This window comes from Mytilus edulis, chromosome 11 (genome assembly GCF_963676685.1).
Source record: "Mytilus edulis chromosome 11, xbMytEdul2.2, whole genome shotgun sequence".
Lineage (NCBI taxonomy): Eukaryota > Metazoa > Mollusca > Bivalvia > Mytilida > Mytilidae > Mytilus > Mytilus edulis.
The window spans coordinates 39,312,472-39,335,649 of record NC_092354.1 but is presented as its reverse complement, the minus strand read 5'-3'; the positions used below and the strand labels follow the sequence as shown (position 1 = coordinate 39,335,649).

Genomic DNA, 23,178 nt, shown 5'->3' with positions numbered 1-23,178 from the left:
GTTACATTGTGAACTAGGTTAAACATATGCTCATCGTGTAGGTCAATTAAAAAGCAGAAGTCTATTTGTCAGTATCTTGTCTTGAACATCGTGAGTTGATATCTTTAATGTATCTTAGTCGTCAAGAACTGGCAACTGTCTGTACCATATGTCAATATTAATCTAGCTTTTAGTTTAGAGAAGCTGCTTACAAATTTGACATATACAATTAACAATCAACCATCAATACCAGATTCTCTAAAACTGAGGTAATTTGAAGCTTTACGTATTGTTATGATACCGAATGCTTATAGTTCGATGCTGCTACTAAATTAATGTACATTCGGAATAAACTAATTTTATTTAGCTTCAACCCTATATCAATGTCAATTTTGAGAACCTGTAACCGAGCGAATAAGTCGGTTGGTTGTTTTCTCGTTGATTTTTTATTTATTTCCTCCGTTGTATACATAAATATTTGTTCATAAAATTTAAATGTTAATAATCATGATAAATTTAAATTACATCTATTAATTGTTAGCTCTCTAACTGATCTTGAACTTAAGTCGGGTAAACATTTTAAAGAATAATGCAAGCCATACCATTTTTTCTAGACAGATCCACGCCATTTACTACATATACTGTACATAATAAGGCTAGGTATAATTTTTTCTGTAATAATAATAATCACATGTTGAGATAAACTAGAACGCAGCAGAACTGAACTTTTTGTATCTATAAAATGCATGTTCACCGATTTGACTCAAATCATCATATTTGATTTACAACCATGTAAAACATTTATCCTAATTGTAAAAAACAGTTTATCAGGGCATTTGCTCGATAATATTGAGCTTCATTTCGTGTGTATTTTAGTTTTGACGTCATCTAATTGACTAAGTACCGACTTGAACTTTGAAGATCTGCGATTATCATACAAACGATATAAACATACATATAGATATGAATACAAAGCGGAACCGTGTTATTGGATTTTTTTATGTATTTAATTTCATATTAAAATTGAGAAAGGAAATGGTGAATATGTCAAAGCGACAACCACCCGACCACAGAGCAAACAACAGCCGAAGGCAACCAATGGGTCTTCAATGTAGCGAGAATTCCCGCACCCGTAGGCGTCCCTCAGCTGGCCCCTAAAATATGCATAATAGTACAGTGATAATGGACGTCATACTAAACTCCGAATTATACACAAGAAACTAAAATTTAAAATCATACAAGACTAACAAAGGCCAGAGGCTCCTGACTTGGGACAGGCGCAAAATTGCGGCGGGGTTAAACATGTTTATGAGATCTCAACCCTCCCCCTATACCTCTAGCCAATGTAGAAAAGTAAAAGAATAACAATACGCACATTTAAATTCAGTTCAAGAGAAGTCCGAGTCTGATGTCAAAAGATGCAACAAAAGAAAATAAATAAAATGACAATAATACATAAATAACAACAGACTACTAGCAGTTAACTGACATGCCAGCTCCAGATCTCAATTAAACTGATTGAAAGATTATGTCTTCATCATATGAATATCAGGTACAATCCCTCCCGTTAGGGGTTTAGTATCATACTATCATAAAATATATGAGAAGAACATAACCCGTGTCATGCCAACAACTGTTTTTTTAGAAATAAATGTGTTTAGTTCCGATGCAAAGACCCTATCAGTGAATCAATGTTAAAGCCAAAATATGCAATCTTTAATGACCTAACAACAGTATCGTAACTATATCCCCTTTTAATAAGTTTATTTAAAGGTTTTGTTAGTTTCTGAGGAGAATACTGGCATTTTTGTGCTTTATAAAGAATATTTCCATAAAATTTTGGATGTGAAATACCTGAACGTATAAGATGTCTGCATGTTGAGTTATATTTACGAATTATTTCCTTATACCGGTGATAAAATTTAGTAAATGTTTTGACCAGTTTGTGATATCGAAAACCCTGGTGTAATAATTTTTCAGTAATACATAAATTTCTCTCGCTAAAATCTAATACATTGTTACATACACGAGCGAATCGTACAAGTTGAGATATATAAACACCATAAGATGGTGACAAGGGAACGTCACCATCTAAAAATGGATAATTAACAATAGGAAATGAAAAATCATCTCTTTTATCATAAATTTTTGTATTAAGCTTCCCGTTTATGATATAGATATCAAGATCGAGGAAAGGCAGTGGTCATTGTTATCATTAGCTTTATTTAAAGTAAGTTCTACAGGATAAATTTCTTTAGTATACATACTGAAGTCGTCATTATTTAGAGCCAATATATCATCCAAATATCTAAAAGTATTGTTAAATTTTTGTATCAAATGTTGTTTTGATGGGTCTTTGCTAATTTTAGTCATAAATTGTAACTCATAACAATACAAAAACAGGTCCGCAATAAGTGGTGCACAGTTAGTCCCCATTGGAATTCCAATAACTTGACGATATACGGAATCTCCAAAGCGAACAAAAATGTTATCAAGTAAAAATTCAAGTGCATAAATAGTATCAAAGCATGTCCAATTGACATAGTTCTTTTGTTTATTGCTACTAAAAAATGATCTAAAAGAGTTTGAACATATGTACTCGCATTCCGACTTTTTAAATGCCCAGTTAATTAGGGATGTGAATTTTTTCTTAATAAGAATATGAGGCAAAGTGGTATATAGGGTAGAAAATGTTATTCATCGTTTTTACCTGTATACGATTCTTTGTGGATCGAATCAGTCAATCAAATGAGTTACATTTGTTTCACTATCAGTATTGACATTATTCCTTTACATAACCGAACACGCTCACTTCATGTGTTACTGGTAACCATCTCTAGGTTAGGGATTAAATTGAAATTCACATGACCACATATTCAATGAGGTTGTATTATGTACTTGTAAGTGAATAATTCATCATCAATGTTTCTTAATATGACTAAACTGAACCACACTAGCTGCTAAAAGCGAATTATTATTTCATTATTTTGCTTTCATTAATGACTGAACAAAAAATAGTATCCTGCAGGTGTTTTTTTTTTATATATCTCGTAGCTAGTGCACTTAAAAAAACCACATAGCGTTATTTAACAAATCGATGTAATTGCGTGTACGTGTTGTCTCCAGAAACAAGTATCTTCTTTTGTCATTAGAATGTTCATGAAACAAATGTTAAATGGATCCGTTGCTAGCCTATTGATAGGCAAATTTCGACGAACCACCCTTTTTTCGATCTCAATACTAGTCTATTACTTTTACGGAACCTTTTTTTTTTTTTTTGATTCTTGTTTAATGTGCTCATCGTTTGTATATGTCAGTAGCCAAGCAAGTAAAATAATGAGTAAACAAGCAATACTGTGATACGAAAGGCGTCTACATTGATTTGACTCCTATTAATTATATCAATGTACAAAATAGCAATCATTTTTTGAATAGAACCAACTTCACGCATACACTTCTGCCACCTGCACAAATATTTGAAGCAGAGACGTTAGTAAACGAAAAAAAGAGAAAGGAATGTTTTATAAGATTCATAAACGGTGTAGTTCATAAAAAACAAACTAAATTAAATAATGCTCACCATTATGCATTAAACTGAACCGTAGTTAAATTCGTCTGAAAGTCGGGATTTTCATTGCACCCAATTTATATTATTCCGATTTTATTTTTCGAGTGCGGAATTAAACAATACATTTCGCAATATTGGCATAGCTTATCGAAAATGCTGTAGCCTGGGTCAGTGTTACCCCCCTTAATACCAACCTTATCCCACATGATACTACTGTGGCTAAATAGGTCTAAACGATGAAATTAATTTCTTTGCTATAATATTACAAGTCTTGATTTTTACGACGCGTGGATTTTTAAATGATATAAAGATGATTTAGGAACCGCTTGAAAGAGGTAGAAATGTATGTTTGTTTGAATTTACGCATGCACATTAAAATTCCAATTTAAATCCTTTATACATTTTTTTGACAGATAATCTCACTGGATAGAAATAGATGTTGATCCCAATAGTTTCGACTGAGAAAAAAACAGTCAGTTAATAACTATATTCACATGTACACAATTGAAAAATATATCTGGTTGGTCCCATTAGCATTTTGTAATGCTTATTACAAATATATATGAGATTCGAAGGCTGATTTCCCAGCCATAATGTAAACTTTTTTGGTCTTTCCATACGCGTGTTCTGACTTTGCACTATGAGCAATATGATTTTATATACCATGATATCCATTTTTATTATTACTTAAACAAACGCTGTTTGCTTTTGTGAGATGTATTTCTATTTGTGTCCATCTGATGAGTTAAGGTTTTTCAATTGATTATTAGTATTTGTTTTTGTGTTGCACTGTTACAAATTTACAATTAGTCAACACTACGGTATTGTTTGATTAGTGTTGCAATATAAGTGTTGTTATGAAAGTGAAAAAAAACTAAGTAAGTTATTAAAGAAATATGAAAGGGTTATAGTAGAAGCTGATATATACACCTCGTAAAAAGTTAAGCAAGTCAAGGAATAACTTGGTACTGCTTTGTTTCCATATATTTCGTTCATCTATTGTTAATCGACAGGTAAGAATTCATGTTTACATTTTATTCCTAGGTTCCTTAAAAACAGGTTTTCTAAAGCTACATACAAGTTTTTTCCTTGCAGGGTTCGGGCAATAACATAAAATTGAGAATGGAAATGGGGAATGTGTCAAAGAGACAACAACCCAACCATAGCACAAACACAGAAGGTAACCAACAGGTCTGCAATGCAGCGAGAAATCCCGCACCCAAAGGCGTCCTTCAGCTGCCCCCCAAGCAAATATATATATATATATATTAGTTCAGCGATAATGAACGTCATACACAACTCAAAATTGTACACAAGAAACAAAAGTTAAAAATAAATATACAAGAATAACAAAGGCTAGAGGATCCTGACTTGGGAGAGGCACAAAAATACGGCGGGGTTAAACATGTTTATAAGATCTGTTAACCACAGACTATACTGTACCAATTTACGTGACGGTAGACAAGTCAAAAGCTCATTGCTGACTCGTAGACATCGTCAAGCTTGACATCATTGGTCACGTGGTCACCGCAATTGGACTTTGAAACAGTGGCGTTGAGTCCATTGGTCTGGTCTCTCCCTTGAACAATTCATTCATATGACGTCGTGTTTCTATAACGTAAATTCGCAAAATCCTTCATGAAATTTCGCGGAATTTTATTTAAATTTTAATTTTATACATTTTCGAAGCTTTTGTGCATTTATTTTACTTCTTTTTTTTTGTTAAATATTCATTAGAATAGAAACAACTGTTATGCAATTGTTTTATAGTCTTAATTTGCTGAAAATCCCAGTATCCCTGCAAGAATATGTATCGCGCATTACGAAAGTAGTTTCGGAATCATGGTTTATCGAAGTGTAAACCAAGAGAAAAATTCCTATTGACCAATCCAATTTAAGTATTTATAGATATCACAAACTAGTCAAAACATTTACTAAATTTTAGCATCGGTATAAAGACATCATTCGTAAATATCGCTCAACATGCAGACTTCTTATACGTTCAGGTATTTCACATCCAATTTTTTATGGAAATATTCTTTATAAAGCAAAAAAATGTCAGTATTCACCTCAGAAACTAACAAAACCTTTAAATATACTTATCAAGAAGGGATATAGTTACGATACTGTTGTCAGGTCATTAAAGATTGCTTATTTTGGCGTTAATATTGATTCACTTATAGGGTCTTTGCATCGGAAATAAACACATTTATTCAAAAACCAGTTGTTGACATGACACGGGTTATGTTCTTCTCATATATGTTATGATGGTATGATACTAAACCCCGAACGGGAAGGATTGTGTCTGATATTCATATGATGAAATCATAATCTTTCAATCAGTTTAATTGAAGTCTGGAGCTGGCATGTCAGTTAACTGCTAGTAGTCTGTTGTTATTTATGTATTATTGTCATTTTGTTTCTTTTCTTTGGTTACATCTTCTGACATCAGACTCGGACTTCTCTTGAATTGACTTTTAAATGTGTGTATTGTTATGCATTTACTTTTCTACATTGGCTAGAGGTATCGGGGGAGGGTTGAGATCTCATAAACATGTTTAACCCCGCCGCATTTTTGCGCCTGTCCCAAGTCAGGAGCCTCTGGCCTTTGTTAGTCTTGTATTTTAATTTTAGTTTCTTGTGTACAATTTGAAAATTAGTATGGCGTTCATTATCACTGAACTAGTATATATTTGTTTAGGGGCCAGCTGAAGGACGCCTCCGGGTGCGGGAATTTCTATGGTCGGGTTGTTGTCTCTTTGACACATTCCCCATTTCCATTCTCAATTTTAAATGATATAAGAATTATAAGAACTATATGCACAGGATTTGTTTGTTTGTACACAGTTTTGATTGTTTAGATTCAGAAGAAAACAAGTCATAATTAGAAAAATACTCATGATCACACCTTTACAATAGCACTTCTATTTTGAAATACTTTTCAGGTTTCAGACATAGTATTACATAAAATAACACTATTACGAACTCAGATTCGTATTCAATTTTTAAAAATTTACCTGTGATAAAATCACGTCAAAAGATACTTCACTTTTTGTGACGTTGATCGATACATTCGTATGACTCACAGTTTTAAATTACATTGTTCTTGCCGGATGTTCTGTCATGGGAGGTGTCCGCTGTTATAAGTATTTTATTTATCATTTATGTATTACTCGTGAGCGTTCTTGCGTTTACAGTCACGTAATACTTTCATTTTAGCGTTCTTATTAACAATGGCTTATACACAGTAGGTTTTGCTAGCTATTTAACAAGATTCAACCCACCATTTTATCTTGAAATTTGTTGTTACAATTCAGGAATGTGTCAGTTTATTTCCATATAGTCCATTTCTATGTATGGTAACGATTGTTTTTAATGCAATTCAGTTTTTCGGTTGTTACCTTGGTTTTCTCTTATAATTGATGCGTTCTCGTGATTTTTAACCGGATTTTTTGACAAAAATGTCGGTTATTGATTTGGGGATGTACGGCGGGCGGCCGAGAGGCGGGCGGCAATCAAATGTTGTCCGTGCATTAACTCATGAACTGTTCTACCAAAGCTTCCCAAATTTTAGTATATTGCTACTGATGACAAAATGGAGGTCAAGTTCAATAATGACGATTTTGACTTTTGACGTTCAGGAGTTATGGTTCTTGAAAGATTGAAAAATGGTGTTTCCAGTCGTGTCCGTGCATTTTCTCATAAACCATTCAACCAAAGCTTTTGAAATTTTTATATGTTGTTACTGATGACAAAATAGAGGTTAAGTTCAATAATGTCGATTCAAGCATTCAAACTGTAGGAGGAGTTATGCAGAAATGCAATGCAAGTAAATACTCATAAATATGACAAAGTTCACTATCTCCCAAATAAGGGCAACATTTGAAATACCGCTGTTAACTAATCATACATCGATTTAGTGAGAACAAATCTGTGTCATAAACCAACAAGAGGCTGTCACAACGACAGCAAACCGGATTTATTAACATTTATTTGTGTCCTGGCAATATCACAAGAACCTTAACTGATGAATTCTGAAAGTGAAAATCGTCAATATCAAATTTGAGCTCCATTTTGTAGTCAGTATCAACTATTAAAATTTGAAAAGCTTAGATTGAATGGTTCATTAGTAAATGCAACAACGTGAATGGAAACGCCATTTTACGATTTTTCAAGAACCATAACTCCTGAACGTTAAAATTCAAAATCGTCATTATTGAACTTAATCTCTATTTTGTCATCAGTAACAACATATATTTGCTCCCAATATCTCCTTTTTCTAGTGAACCCTATATTTGCTCTCAATGTCTTCTACATTGCTGGCGGACGTTTCGTCCCGGAGGGTTTCACCAGCCCAGTAGTCAGCACTTCGGTGTTGACATTAATATCAATTATATGGTCATTTTTATAAATTTCCTGTTACAAAACTTAAAACACCTAAAGATTTTCTTATTCCAGGAATAGATTACCTTAGCCGTATTTTGCACAACTTTTGGGAAATTTTTTGTCCTCAATGCTCTTCAACTTTGTACTTGTTTGGCTTTATAACTATTTTGATCTGAGCGTCACTGATGAGTCTTATGGAGACGAAACGCGCGTCTGGCGTATTAAAATTATGATTCTGGTACCTTTGATAACTATTTACACCACTGGGTCGATGCCACTGCTGCTGGACGTTCCGTCCCCGAGGGTATCACTAGCCTAGTAGTCAGCACTTCGGTGTTGACATGAATATCAATTATATGGTCATTGTTATAAATTTCCTATTACAAAACTTTGAATTTTTCGAAAATAAGGATTATCTTATTCAAGGAATAAATTACCTTAGCCGTATTTGACACAACTTTTGGGAAATCTCGGGTCCTCAATGCTCTTCAACTTTGTACTTGTTTGGCTTTATCATGTTTATAACTATTTTGATCTGAGCGTCACCCATGGGTCGTACACTAGTAAATGTGCCACGCATGATTATCGTGCGAAAATCATGCGTGGATCGTGCGTATTTTTCGCATGGAAATCGCCCAAATCGAGCTACATCCGATAATCATGCGTAAATTTTCGCATGATTTCCACATGATTCCCACATGAAAATCATGCGTAAAGAACTACATGCGAATAACATGAAATAAGTTTACGCATGAAAACCATGCGTTAAACAATACACATGATTATCATGCGTAATCCTGATATAACTAATAGTGTGTAGTTTTTTTTAAATTTATTTTTGATTTCTGGAAGTTCATATTGTTAATTATTTGGCATCTTCTAGTTTCATTTGATATTCAAATATATTGTGAAATTAATATTACATTTGATTTTTGTGCAAAGTCATTTTAAAACTATCTAGTGACTTGTGATGTTGGACTGGTGATTGTTTGCTGATGTCTTATTAATGGCTTTCAACTACATGTATTTTTTTTTTATTATTATTGGGTTTCAACTATAATTTGCGAACTTCTTTTCATCTTTGTCTACTTGGTCACTTTTGATATCTTCTAATTTCTTAAGAAATAAAAATGTAATGTAAAATACAATAATCTGTACATTTTGTGATTTCAGTATAAAATAACGGTGATCAATAAATGTACCAGATAGAGTTTAATTTTCCCACTTATTCATCTTGTGTATATTGCATGCACATTTATTTTTCAGTTGTATTTTATGTAATGAAATTTTACATACTTTTTAGGTTGAAGTTCATTACAACAGTATGTATTCCGGCATATGTCTAAATTTGCAAAACCTTCATTATGAATCTAAGATAGTAATATACAAAGATGTCATAAAATCGTGTTGACGAAAATTTCCTCAGTCAGTGTCAATAGTATTTACTAAAGTATACTCATTTTTATTTACACTGACTAATGCCAATTAATTGTTAAGTCAAAATTTTTGTAGACATGATTTTATAACATCACCTTTCGTATATTATCATATATTAATTTCTTTCCTATTCCTTTTTTATGGCTTTAATAATATCAAAACAATATAATCTTCATTTGTTTTATTAGCTTTTTCTATTTTCTTAATCTCCTTTTCTTCATAAAATGTCCATTTGGCAGAGTCTAACGCTAAAAATGCTTTCTGGAAGGACTTCCAGAAGTCCATTTTACTGGTTTGGCCTGTTTTGAACAGACTGTGTTTGTCTGTGAAAGCTCTCTGAAAGGGAAAGAAACTTATTTTAGTCTATACCAAAGTTATGTAGGTATTTTCAATTTATATGTTAAGAAAAGCCTTAATTAAACCATGCATACAGATTTCATTTGAATTTAGAGGTTTAGCCATATGATTATTTTTTTTTCTTAATCTTCAGACTCTTATATGTGTTTATAAAAATATTCACAGGATATGTTCTTCTCGTATATGTTATGATGGTATGATACTAAACCCCTAACGGGAAGGATTGTGCCTGATATTCATATGATGAAATCATAATCTTTCAATCAGTTTAATTGAAGTCAGTTGCTGGCATGTCAGTTAACTGCTAGAAGTCTGTTGTTATTTATGTATTGTCATTTTTTTATTTTCTTTGGTTACATCTTCTGACATCAGACTCAGACTTCTCATGAACTGAATTTTAAATGTGCGTATATGTGTTTACTTTTCTACATTGGCTAGAGGTATTGGTGGAGGATTGAGATCTCATATACATGTTTAACCCTGCCACATTTTTGTGCCTGTCCCAAGTCAGGAGCCTCTGGCCTTTGTTAGTCTTGTATTATTTTAATTTTAGTTTCTTGTGTACAATTTGGAAATTAGTACGGCGTTCATTATCACTAAACTAGTATATATTAGTTTAGGGGCCAGATGAAGGTCGCCTCTGGGTGGGGGAATTGCTCGCTACATTGAAGACCTGTTTGTGACCTTTCTGCTGTTGTTTTTTCTATGGTCAGGTTGTTGTCTCTTTGACACATTCCCCATTTCCATTTTCAATTCTATTGTATTATTGATTGTAATAAATGAAAGTTTTTAAATAGTTGCTTATGTAGGTCCAGTAATAGAGCCTAAGAGGTTGTAAAAGATGAAGTTTATTTTTAATAAATTAATACCAGTTAATGTTGATATAGTTTATCTTAATTGTAGATATAAACTGAACAATCTATAAATTTGAGAAATAATGCACTAGTTAAGTAATGCCGGTCAACTTACCAGAGCAATTGTGAGCCTCTTGTTTTCTAGCATGGTGTTGGCTCCAACACCACCCATTCTAAAACTTGCAAACAGGTAGTCCTGAAGGGCATCTAGATACATCTGTTCTACAGCTTTGTCTGTTGTAATGAGCTAAAAAATTAAATAAATTTATCATATACTTAGACTAAATAACATATGACTTTTACTATACGATAATAGCATTAAATTAACTTCAATTTCATATTTTTCGAATTGGTGCTTAACGGGCTGATATGAAAAGTTTATCACATGCTTTGATTGTTATTACATGCCTTTCCGTAACGTTATCGCATGGCATTCCGGTGATACTCTGCAAATTCCGGAAAATACACCTCAATGCTAAGTTTTCAGTACAAAACATTACATAAGTAGTATACCAAACAATTATTTGGATACTGGAAAGTATGATTGTGTAAAATAATAGAAAACATAAATAAATTTTAATTAATATTAAAATGCATTTTTAAAAGTTTCAAACATAATTTTAGAAAGTTACTTTAAAACAGTTGACTTTTTCAAACAGTGTTCATTATGTATATTGTTGAATTATTTATTTTGTTGATTCGTCCATATCAAAATATTTTTCTTCTCTGTTGAGGCATATGATAGAAAGATATCATATCGAACGTACTAAATCTGAGGTCCGACGTCCGTGAACTTTTCAACATTTGAACTTTTATTTTGGAACCCCGTAAAAGAATCAATATATGAATCTGTTATTCCTCTCCATTTTTGAAGCATATGATAAAAAGATCATAACATGTCTTTTTTCATATCATATTATCAGCCCTCGGTCAATATCAGCCCTCGAGCCATGAGGCTCTTGGGCTGATATTGAACCTGAGGGCTAATGATACATGCGATATGAAAAATGCCATGTAATAATCTGATAATATAGCTTATACCTGCTATTATAACACATATATTCACAGTTATACAATTTTGTGTAAAATATACTACGTGTTATACTAGATGACACTATATATTTAATTACCGTATAGGTGGTGGAATAAAAATCATTCATTCACCCGAGGGAATATGAGTTTTGGAGGGTGAACAAATCTTCATATCTCCGGAAGCCAAGGGAAATGAATGATTTTTATTCCACTGCCTATACTTATTAAAAATATAAAAATTTGAAAAAACATGAACCACACTTTATCGAAAAAAAAATCATTTGATATATAGCAGTTAAAAAACACCCTTTTTTATCATTGACTGGCTTAATATTTCCTCAACAATAGTATACGATTAATACCACAGCTCCTCATTTGTATATAAACTATATTAGTGGTACCTGATGATATCACATCTTTTGAAAATTGTGAGGGTAATTCTGTATTAGAAATGTTAAGCCATTAATACTAGAATCCTCAATTTGCATACATGTTTGCAAGGTATATATATGTTCCAGACTGTATGAGTATTTGGACCGTATGCGTACGGTCTGACTGATATTAAGAAGTTGGTCACGTTTATTAGATACAAATGTATATAACAGATCAACATAACTTATATCTCCAATTAATATAAAAAGAACAACAGCATTTGACATAAACACTTAATATTTTAACTATTTAAAAAGATCACGCTTATTTAATGTTAATCTCCTGTATTTTGCAGGCCGGTAATTCATTAACTGCAGCTCAGTTTGCTCATTGAAATTGAAGTTATCGAAAGTAAACATAATGTGAGAGGACAATTGTTTTAGAATATTTATGAACTTTACAAAAGAAATGCATACGCAAAGGAACATGCATTAACAAAACATGTAAATGTAAAAAAAATATGACGTTCTTATTAGAAGCAAGTGTCACCTTTGGCCAAAGTGAAAATAGAATTCACGGATATACAATTAAACAAATATTTAATTTCAATTGTTCGCTTATTCACTTTATCCATCTAATTTGCAATAATAACAATTTGTATAACTAAAAATAAAGATTTTGATAAATGTTTGTTTAAATTTAACCCATATGATCAGTCAGGGGCATTACTTAAACAAGTAACAATTGAAATTACCTATTCAAGTAATGTTGAAAACGAGGCTATTTTAAATATTACTTATATAAGTAACTGTTCTGAATATTATTTTTATAGGTGTCCAATAATACAGATTTTACTAGGTTTAACAATTTTTCACAGTCATCTGGTTATTTTTCCCCTGACATATTAAATCTAATCCTTCTGAAACACTAATTAACTTTCTGACGCACTTATCTTTCATACCAACGCTTCTTGGTCAAAGATTGGTATCTTGGGACAATTAAATTATTATTTTCCTCCAAAATCTTGAAGGTAGACTGATATAAATAGATAGATACTTGTGAATTGATTAAGACTTGAAGTTATTTATAATTTGTAACCCAAACCAAGTACACATGTTCCTTAAATAAGTTTTAATACTAATTTTATTAAAAATGTATCAAATAACTTATTCGAGTAATATTTTTGTCCAAATTTTTAAAGTAACCCTTCATCTCTATAATCCTTTCAAATATAATAAATTCTTAACTTTATGATATGAAATTATGTAAAAACTAATCAAAACTACATTTAGTCTATGTTTTATTGAAATTTAAAATAACTCTATTAAGTATTTTTTTTTATTTTCAATAACAAAAATTACTTATATAGGTAACTTAAAAAAATTACTTGTTTAAGTAATGCCCCTGACTGATGATCCCAAAACATGTATGATCAGCTGGGCCATACGCGTACGGTCCAAATACTCATATGGTCTGGAACATATATATAAAAAATAAAAAAATAAAAATAAGTATATCATTAATGATTTATTTTTTACACAAACCTTTATCCTAATTTGATTCCTCCAATTGGTATATAAGAGGGAGGCGTAGCTGTAGCATCTCATGATGTTTGTGGTTTCAGTTGAAATGCCATTGGATTTAAGCATGCGGGTTGCCCTATGCTAAAATAAAATTAAATAAATGGTAAGTATTAATATAAGGCAAACAACAATCAAATTGCTTAAGAGCCTTAAAGGTTAAGCTAATATAATTATACCCACGCTTTAAAAAAAGGGGGGTATACTGTTTTACCTCTGTCTGTCAGTCCGTCCGTCAGTCCGTCCGTCAGTCAGTCCGTCCCATGAAACTTTCGTCACATTTTTCTCATACCCCCACTTTAAAAAAAGGGGGGGTATACTGTTTTACCTCTGTCTGTCAGTCCGTCCGTCAGTCCGTCCGTCCGTCCGTCCGTCAGTCAGTCCGTCCCATGAAACTTTCGTCACATTTTTCTCAGGAACTACACATCCACCCTTTCTGTAATTTGGTATCAACATTTATATATGTCAGCCATACCGTGTGATGCGTTTTCAGATTCATCACTTGACAACTTCCTGTTTACCGAACACTCGTCTGATTTTACACATGATAGCCAAGTTGAAAATTTTCGTCACATTTTTCTCAGGAACTACAATACAAGGATTTCTGAAATTTGGTTTCAGGATATATATAAGTCAGCTATACCGTGTGATGCGTTTTCAGATTCATCACTCGACAACTTCCTGTTTACCGAACACTTGCATATTTTTACACTATTAATATTATCCACTTGTGGCGGGGGTATCATCAGTGAGCAGTAGCTCACAGTTTCACTTGTTTTATTTACCAATCAAGGTGCACCAAATTTTAGCTATATGTATATATTTATCACATATTTGTAACAAATAAGTTTGGTTTTGCAAATATAATACAGTTATCTCTTAATCGTGCCCTGGTGACGTCATTGCAACCTGAAGGTAGATGGGGTGTCTAAATCATAATCCATAGATTTTTTTAATGATTTGCCAAAATGTAGTTTATATCATGCTTTTTTTTTTTTATAAAATGATAAAAAGAATGGGTCACATGGCTTATTCTCATGCTACAGGTTGACAGATTTTGTATACATTATGCATGGAAAACACAATTGTTTGCCAATATTATAAAGAAAACTGCACCATAGAATTTTGAGATAAAATATGAAGATAGCTTTAATCGTCTGCTTTCAAATAAAAAAAAAAAATTAGGTCACCGGACCGGTTTTCTTGCTACATAATAAAAGTAGAGAAATTCCTAACACATTCCATTGTAAAGGTACCTTTATCTGAATTATCTGCCCTTACATTTGAGTTGCCTCCCCTAAGGTTGCAAAGTTTGAAAAAATTGAATCAAACAAAAGTTTTTTTCTAAAATACAACCATAAATATGATAAAACATCTCATTTTCTACACATGAATTACCTAGAATTACTTCTAAACTTTTCACATTCTATCAAAGATCTAGATCGATGTTTTCTGGTGTTTCAAAATCAAAGATTGAGGAAGACACCCTATCTACCTTAATGACTTTTTAATTGCTTTTGGACTTTTGTGAAAAAAGTATACATTATGACTTAATTGTGACGTCATCAGATAAAAATCTTTATGTTTTTCATTTATATTTCTTGACCCTATGCATTTCTAAACATTATGTGCCAATTTGAAATAGTTATTTTCTTGGGCCATTCAATACTAGGCCTTGCCCCTACTCTTTTGGGACCTCAGGATTTTGCATTTTCAGCCCAGGATTTCGGAATTAGGACCCCCTCCTAACACCATCGATAATCTTACTTGAAAGTGAATATTGCTTTTCTACACACCAATATGTAGAGCTTTATATGTGTAATAATGTTTGTGTATAAGAGATTTGAAATAACTTACTTTTACTTCAGGGTCTTCCTCGTTCAGCCAGGGAAAGCTCATAAACTTTCCCTTTAAATAAGCAACAAATGGCTTCTAAAAAAATAAATGCTTATTACAATATGTTCTGACTTTCCTTTTTGCATTAAATCAGTTCTAGGTCAAAAGGACATAGTAATATTAAACTCAAAATGTGTTGGACTAGCTGTTCTGCTAGTAGATCTTGCCTTCCTGATTATTTTTGTGATTTTAATTATATATTTATCTATAATAATGTTTATCCTTTAAGAAAATACCTACAAAAAATTGTAAAATAATTGTCATTAAAAGCAATAATTGTAAATTTCCAATTACAATTTCTTTTATATAGAATATAGCTTTAATTGTAGATCTTGTCTTGGTGGTCGTTTTTGCTTGTTAAGTTTCTATTTATCTATTATAATTCTGATGATGATTGTTACAATTCTTTTTGTGATGCCTTAAATATCAAAAGATTTGGATAAACTGCATTTAATCATTTCATTATTTTCACTTACTTTCATGGATGAACTTTCCACCTGAAATGTGTGGCCTGCAGCAACTGCTGGGTTTACATTTCCTGCTGACTTTTCCAGCAGCAGCAGTATTCTCTCTTGCTGCTGTCTTATGGATCTGATTTCTCTCACTAAAAAAAATAAGGTTTCAAATTAATGTATAAATTTCGGATATTCTTGATAATATTTTTATTTATAGGCAACCCAAACAATTAAATTACTTTCCAAAAGGTATATCATTAAAGTATCGCAGAATATCAATCTTATAGATTATAAATCTGGGAACACATATATTAACTAGTCAATCTTGAATCTTTAAATATTACAAACAAGTCCTGTTAAGGAATCAACTATATTCTTTGATGTAAAATTGGCAAAATTTGAAAATATAGGAAAAATTTTCACCAATGTATAGCATTTGATTTTTTATAGGATTAATAAACACCTTTTTAAAGGAATTTATTATTGGTGTATAAAACTGGACCAAATCACTTAAAACCATATCATAAAAGTCCTTTGGACTTTTGTTTGTGCAGTGTTATTGCCGTTGTCATCTTGATTACATTGGTTATGAAAAAAGTCCGGTCAACAGCTAGTGTGTATTGAAAAATTAACTACTTTTGAAGATCAACTATATATCCAGAAGTCTATCCAACAATTATATAAACGCATTTCCTATTATGCATGCAAATCATCTAAGAATTATTTTGAGTATCTGTATTATATGCTTATATATATCATACTTATGTCAGAGTTAGTTGGTCTCTCCAATACTGGTAGCGGTATTTCTCCATCATTTTGTATCTCCTGGTGTTGGTTGCTTTCTTGGGACTAAAAAAATATGGATTAATTGCATTTGATTTTTTATATACCAAATAGCAGTCTTTTGATGTTTGGAAAATAGTTCATTCTAAATAAATACACATATATATACATGTAGTAGTCTCAAATTAAGTCCTTGTACAAACAGAACTCTCTTCTAATATCATCTATTTCTGGTGGAGAAAAAAACATAACAAGAAAATCCAATGATTAGAAGAAAGATTTTGGATTTTTTCATGCCATTTTCATCAAAATTACCCATATTGTTATATATGTTCACTCAATCCCGCTTCAAATGTTTGCACCTGTCCTAATTCAGGAATCTGATGTACAGTAGTTGTCGTTTGTTTATGTAATTTATACGTGTTTCTCGTTTCTCGTTTTTTTTATATACTAGATTAGATCATTGGTTTCCTGTTTGAAGGTTTTACACTAGTAATTTTGGGGCCCTTTATAGCTTGTTGTTCAGTGTGACCCAAGGCTCCGTGTGGAAGGCCGTACATTGACCTATAATGGTTTACTTTTTTAAATTGTTATTTGGATGGAGAGTTGTCTCATTGGCACTCACACCACATCTTCCTATATCTATTTCTTTTTAGATGAGGAAGGCAAAAGTAGCTGCACGAAAAAAATAACTCCATAAACGGATCCAGAAGAGGAGCTTGGACCCCTCTTTTGTTGGAAAAATTTGGTTGATTTTATAGGGAATCACTGTACCGTGGCTGGAGCCCCCTGTAGTATCCAGATTAACCCGGGAACTCATATCATACACATCCGCAACTCTTATTATTACGTTACGTTGCTACAGCATTATTTGTATATTGTTTTGAGACAGCCATTATTAAATTACTATCTAAAGAAGCTAGTCTTAGATGTTTCATTGGCGACGAGGATGAACAAAACTGACGATTTTGAAGAAAGGAAATAAAGAAGAATACGTTAAAAGCCGAAATCAAATCAGGAACGAATTTACCTAAATACCAAAAGACGAAAATGGACGGCGGAGAACCGCAACGGATCACAGTTGTAACGGAGACGAGAAATTTAAGAACAATTCCGTTTATTCAAAGTGATGATCCATTATCTACTGGAAAACAATGGGAAGACTGGTTAGAAGGAATTGAAAGAGAATTTAGATACTTCAAGATAACACAGCCTGAGGATAAAAAGGATGCACTTTTGATTTATGGAGGAAAGGAATTAGTGAGATTGGAAAAAAGTTTAAAGAATGATATAACAGCTGGGACAGATGAGTACTGTAAATTCAGAAATTAATGCGAGGTTTTTATTATTGCGAAAAATTCGACTGAGTTGTAAACGCAATAATTTAAACTCGCATTTTGAAATATTTTATATGAATTTGACAGGATTTTTCTCAAAATCGTAAATATTAAAATCGCATTTAAGTCTAAAATGACAAAATCGCAATAATAAATGCACGCAATAATTTCTGAATTTACAGTATGATGTATTGAAAAATAAGATAAATAAATATTTTTTGCCAAAGAAGAATAAACATCATTCAAGATATATATTTTCAAAAATTAAGCCAGAGAGAGGAGAAATGATAGGTTTTTATGTATCTAGACTTAGAGAAAAGGCAAATGATTGTGAATTTGGAAACACAACAGAAGAAAGAATACTTGAACATTGTATACAAAATATTGAAAATAAAGAATTGATTAGAAAAGCCATTAGTAAAGGTTGGGACTTGGATAAATTTATTGAGGAAGCAGCACATGTAGAAGACACAACTCTTCATCTTAAAGAAATGAGGAAAGAAGAACCTAATGTTGTATATAAAGTGCAGAACACATCTGAAAGGAGATTCGAAAGGAGTAACAGACCAAGAAGAACAATGGGAACAGATAATCAACGTTCACAAGATTTGTGTAACTATTGTGGATTTCGTCATGAAAGCAGAAGATGTCCAGCATATGGAAAAGATTGCAGGTCTTGTGGGAAAAAGAACCATTTTGAATCAATGTGTAGATTTAGGAACAAACAGGATAGTAAATATAATCAAAGTAAAGGAGGAATGATGCAGAATATAAACAGAAAAAATGTGAAAAAAACTGTTGAAGACAATTCCAGTGAGGATTCCGATCAGTATGAGGAAGATGATTATTTTGATGAATCTGTAAAATATGTTGCAAGGATAGGAAAAGTGAAGTCAATTTGTAGAAAAGGTCACAATGAGAAAACTGTGAAGATTAATTTAGGAGATGTAGAGATGAAGGTTGAACCAGATAGCGGTGCAGATGTGAATGTTATGGATGAACATCATTTTTCAAATTTAAGGAAGTTATCTAAAAATAAACTAAAATTGGAGAAAAGTAAAACAGTACTTAGTACACTTCAAAATTCACTTCCCGTCAAAGGAGAATTTAAAACTATCGTACGGAACGAGACATGTGGAATGGAAACAAAGTTTATCGTTATTCAAGGAAGAATAAATTCACCACCATTGCTTAGTAGAGCAACACTTAAGGAATTAGGAATGATGGAAATAAGACCAGATGGGTCATTTGCAGAACCGAATGATCTTAAAGTAACAAACGAGAAAACTAATGAAGATGCTGATGTGATGCTTGTAACTGAAAATGGGAAAATAGAAATGACTCAAATATTGAACGAATTTGAAAGTATTTTTGAAGGGATTGGTAAAATAAGAGACTATAGAAATGACAGTGAATTATACGTTAAGTTCAGCATGAAACCAGGAATAGCACCAATTGCTCAAAAACCAAGACAAGTTCCATATTACTTGCAAGAACCACTTAAACAATGGTTGGAAGAGGGAGTTAAATCAGATATATTCGAAGAAGTGCCATCAGGAACACCTGTGCAGTGGTGTTCTCCATTAGTTGTATTACCAAAACCCAAGTTCAGTGAAGTTGATAAGGACAAATTAGAACCGCATATGATAAGAGAATGTGTCGACATGAGGATACCAAACAAATTCATGGAAAGGAACAGGATAATCCAGAGCCCAGTTGTAGAAGATTTCATATACAAATTCCATAAATGTAAAGTATTTTCGAAGATGGATTTAAGACAAGGATATCATCAACTTATGTTGGATCCAGAATCCAGAGAAATTGCAACTTTCAGTACACCTTGGGGAAACATGAGACCCAAAAGACTAATATTTGGAGCAAAGTGCTCACAAGATTTATTTGACGAACAAATGTACAGAATATTTGGAGACATACCAAATTGTTTGAATCAAAGAGATGATATACTTATAGGGTGTGTCAACACAGAGGAACATCACAAAACACTGAGAGAAGTATTAAAAAGAGCAAAAGATTTTGGAATAACACTAAATAGAGAAAAATGTGAATTTGGAGTTAATGAGTTAGAATTTTATGGATATAAATTTACAAAGGATGGATTGAAGCCAACACATGAGAAAGTTAGAGCTGTAAAAGAAGCAAAAGCACCAGAGTCAAAAGAAGCAGTAAGAAGTTTCTTAGGAATGATTGGATATTTATCAAAGTTTATACCGAGATACACACTACTAACAGCACCACTTAGAATACTAACGCATAAAGATACACAGTTCAGATGGGGACACGAAGAGAATTCAGCATTTGAGAAGCTAAAGGACAGTATTACAAATGAAAGTACAATGGCATTTTTCAATCCGATAAGACCAATAGTGTTACGTTGTGAAGCAAGTTTCAATGAAGGACTGTCAGCAGGATTATTTCAACGAACAGAGAAAGGATTACAACCAGTACATTTCATTAGTCGATCTATGTCAGATACAGAAAAGAGGTATAGCCAGACTGAAAAAGATGCATTATCTATTCGATGGGCAAAGAATAGATTCAGTATATATCTTCAGGGAGCACCCAAATTCAAGATAATCACAGCACATAAACCATTGATACCAATGTTTAATAAGACGACGATCAAGCTACCACCACGTATTGAAAAGTGGGTCATGGATATGCAGGATGTAGACTTTGAGATAATGTATGAACCAGGAAAAGATGAAGCTGACCCGCTAGACTTTTTATCAAGACATCCTTTGCCTGAAAAGGAACACGATGAAACAGAGAGGGTGATAAAAGCAGTCATTCACAATGAACATGCTGTAATACTAGAACGATTACAAGAAGAAACTAACAAGGATGAACACTTAATTAAATTAAAGGACTGTATATTGAAAACTAACTGGGAAAGAAACAAGAAAGACATGGATATTATACCATATTACCATATGAGAAATGAATTATACGTAGCAGAAGGACTCGTGTTCAGATTGAATCAAATTATAGTTCCAAAGACACTGCAAGAAAAAGTGATCAATGCTGCACACAAGATGGGACATTTTGGAATGATGAAAACAAAACAAATGTTGAGAGAGAGATATTGGTTTCCAACAATGAATGCTATGGTTGAAGAAAACATTAAACACTGTTTTGAATGTCAAGTAACAACAAAACAACAAGGAAACGAACCATTGAAGATGACAGAAATACCAGAAAATCCATGGGAAGTTGTATCTGTAGATTTTGGAGGGCCATATCCAGATGGACACTATAATTTAGTGGTAATTGATAAAAGAACAAGATATCCTGAAGTAGAAAAAGTAAATACAACAGCTTGCAAACAAACAAAAGATAAACTTATGAGGATCTTAGCGACACATGGAATTCCAAAAAGGCTAGAAAGTGATAATGGACCACCATTTAATTCTGTTGAATTCGCCAACTTTGCCGCAGAACAAGGATTTGAACACCATAAAATTACACCCTTACACTCGAGAGCTAATGGAGAAGCCGAAGCCTTCATGAAAGTATTAAACAAGACCGAAAAAATAGCAAAATTACAAAACAGGGATAGTGCAATAGCTGTACAGGAAATGCTTGTAGGATATCGTTCCACACCTCATCCAGCAACAGATGTACCACCGTATGAAGCACTCATGAAAAGACGAGTCAGAACTAAATTAGGATATATTCCAAGAACAAACAAAGATGAAGAAATTGCAAATGATAAAAAAATTAATGAAAAAGACAAATCTTACAAAGACAAAATAAAACATCAAGCTGAGAACAGAAATACCAGAAAACACAATTTAAAGATAGGCGATTATGTGTTATTGGAACAAAACAAGAGAGACAAATGGACAACAGCATATGAACCAGCATTCTATGTAGTTTTTGTAGTAAATGGCTAAACCATAGGTGCAAGAAGAGTAACAGATGGAAGAGAGATTCGTAGGGATGCTAGTAAATTTAAAATAGCAAACAAACTGGTAAAAGAAGAAGAATATGGGCCCCCCGCAAGACAGGCGCGGGAGGGGGCAGATTGGAGAGAGGAACTGCTAAGGAATACAGAACAAAAGAATAATATTAACAATGAACAAAGTTTAAATCAATTGTCAAATCAGAGACCCCAACGCGAACGTAGGGTACCAGAACATTTTAATGACTACATTATGTCCCGGAGATAAACTGACAATGATATGAAAATACAAGTGAATTTATACAGACGGCTAATCGGCAAAGACAACACAAACAAAGTGAAATACTTTTTATTTATTTAATTTCAAACTTCTATTTTTTTATATAAGTTAAGGAGGAATGTAGTATCCAGATTAACCCGGGAACTCATATCATACACATCCGCAACTCTTATTATTACGTTACGTTGCTACAGCATTATTTGTATATTGTTTTGAGACAGCCATTATTAAATTACTATCTAAAGAAGCTAGTCTTAGATGTTTCACCCCCTTCCCCACTAGGTCAGTCAGTAGGCCCCCCTTATGAAAAGTTTTTTGTTTTTGTTTTTACCTATCACTTAATGTCCCAGGAAATTAACCCCGAACTCATTCCCATCCTTGGTTTTAATATATGTAACCTTGTGGTACATAAAGACATCATAGAGATCTATAATTACAGACAAGTTATTGTCCAGAAACTATTTACTTATACATGTACTAAAGTTATTATTCGGAAACCATCTGTCTCTGATGACGCTGATGTGAAACCAATATATGACCAGGTTTCTTTTTAATTTATGCGGTCATATATAAAAAAAAAACACATTGAATTCATACTTCGTCAAGTTGGGAGTCTTGGGACAATTTATAGAATAAAAAATACTGGTACATGTACTTACTGCAAATAAATCCTGAGACATTCTGAGAGTCTACAAACAATAGATAATCTTTATTAATAATAATACATTTATAAACCATATCTTTGACACAGATTTGAAAATTAACTTTTTATAAATATTTTGGAAAAAATATACATGTGTGTTTTCATGCTTTTAAATAATTAATATAAACTTATAAATTATTTATTTATGAACATCTTTATTTTTAAATCAGATATTGTTTTCAACTTTTGGATTTTTTTGTCCAGTATCATTTTTATTTACCAAATATATTGTATTAA

The 23,178-nt window shown here is 32.4% G+C and overlaps 1 protein-coding gene across 1 annotated transcript in view; it reads right to left on the bottom strand.

Moving 5' to 3' along the window:
- Positions 1–9,508: 9,508 nt before the first annotated feature.
- Positions 9,509–23,178, bottom strand: part of LOC139494244 (uncharacterized) — a 13,824-nt gene continuing 154 nt past the window's right edge. Inside the window, exons 2-8 of the mRNA XM_071282412.1 lie at positions 22,898–22,927; positions 16,678–16,765; positions 15,938–16,065; positions 15,423–15,497; positions 13,530–13,649; positions 10,697–10,828; positions 9,509–9,706 (exon numbers count right to left, since the gene is read on the bottom strand). Of these exons, the coding sequence (XP_071138513.1) occupies positions 9,509–9,706; positions 10,697–10,828; positions 13,530–13,649; positions 15,423–15,497; positions 15,938–16,065; positions 16,678–16,765; positions 22,898–22,918 (762 nt within the window). The 5' untranslated portion in view covers positions 22,919–22,927. The remainder of the gene's footprint in view (positions 9,707–10,696; positions 10,829–13,529; positions 13,650–15,422; positions 15,498–15,937; positions 16,066–16,677; positions 16,766–22,897; positions 22,928–23,178) is intronic.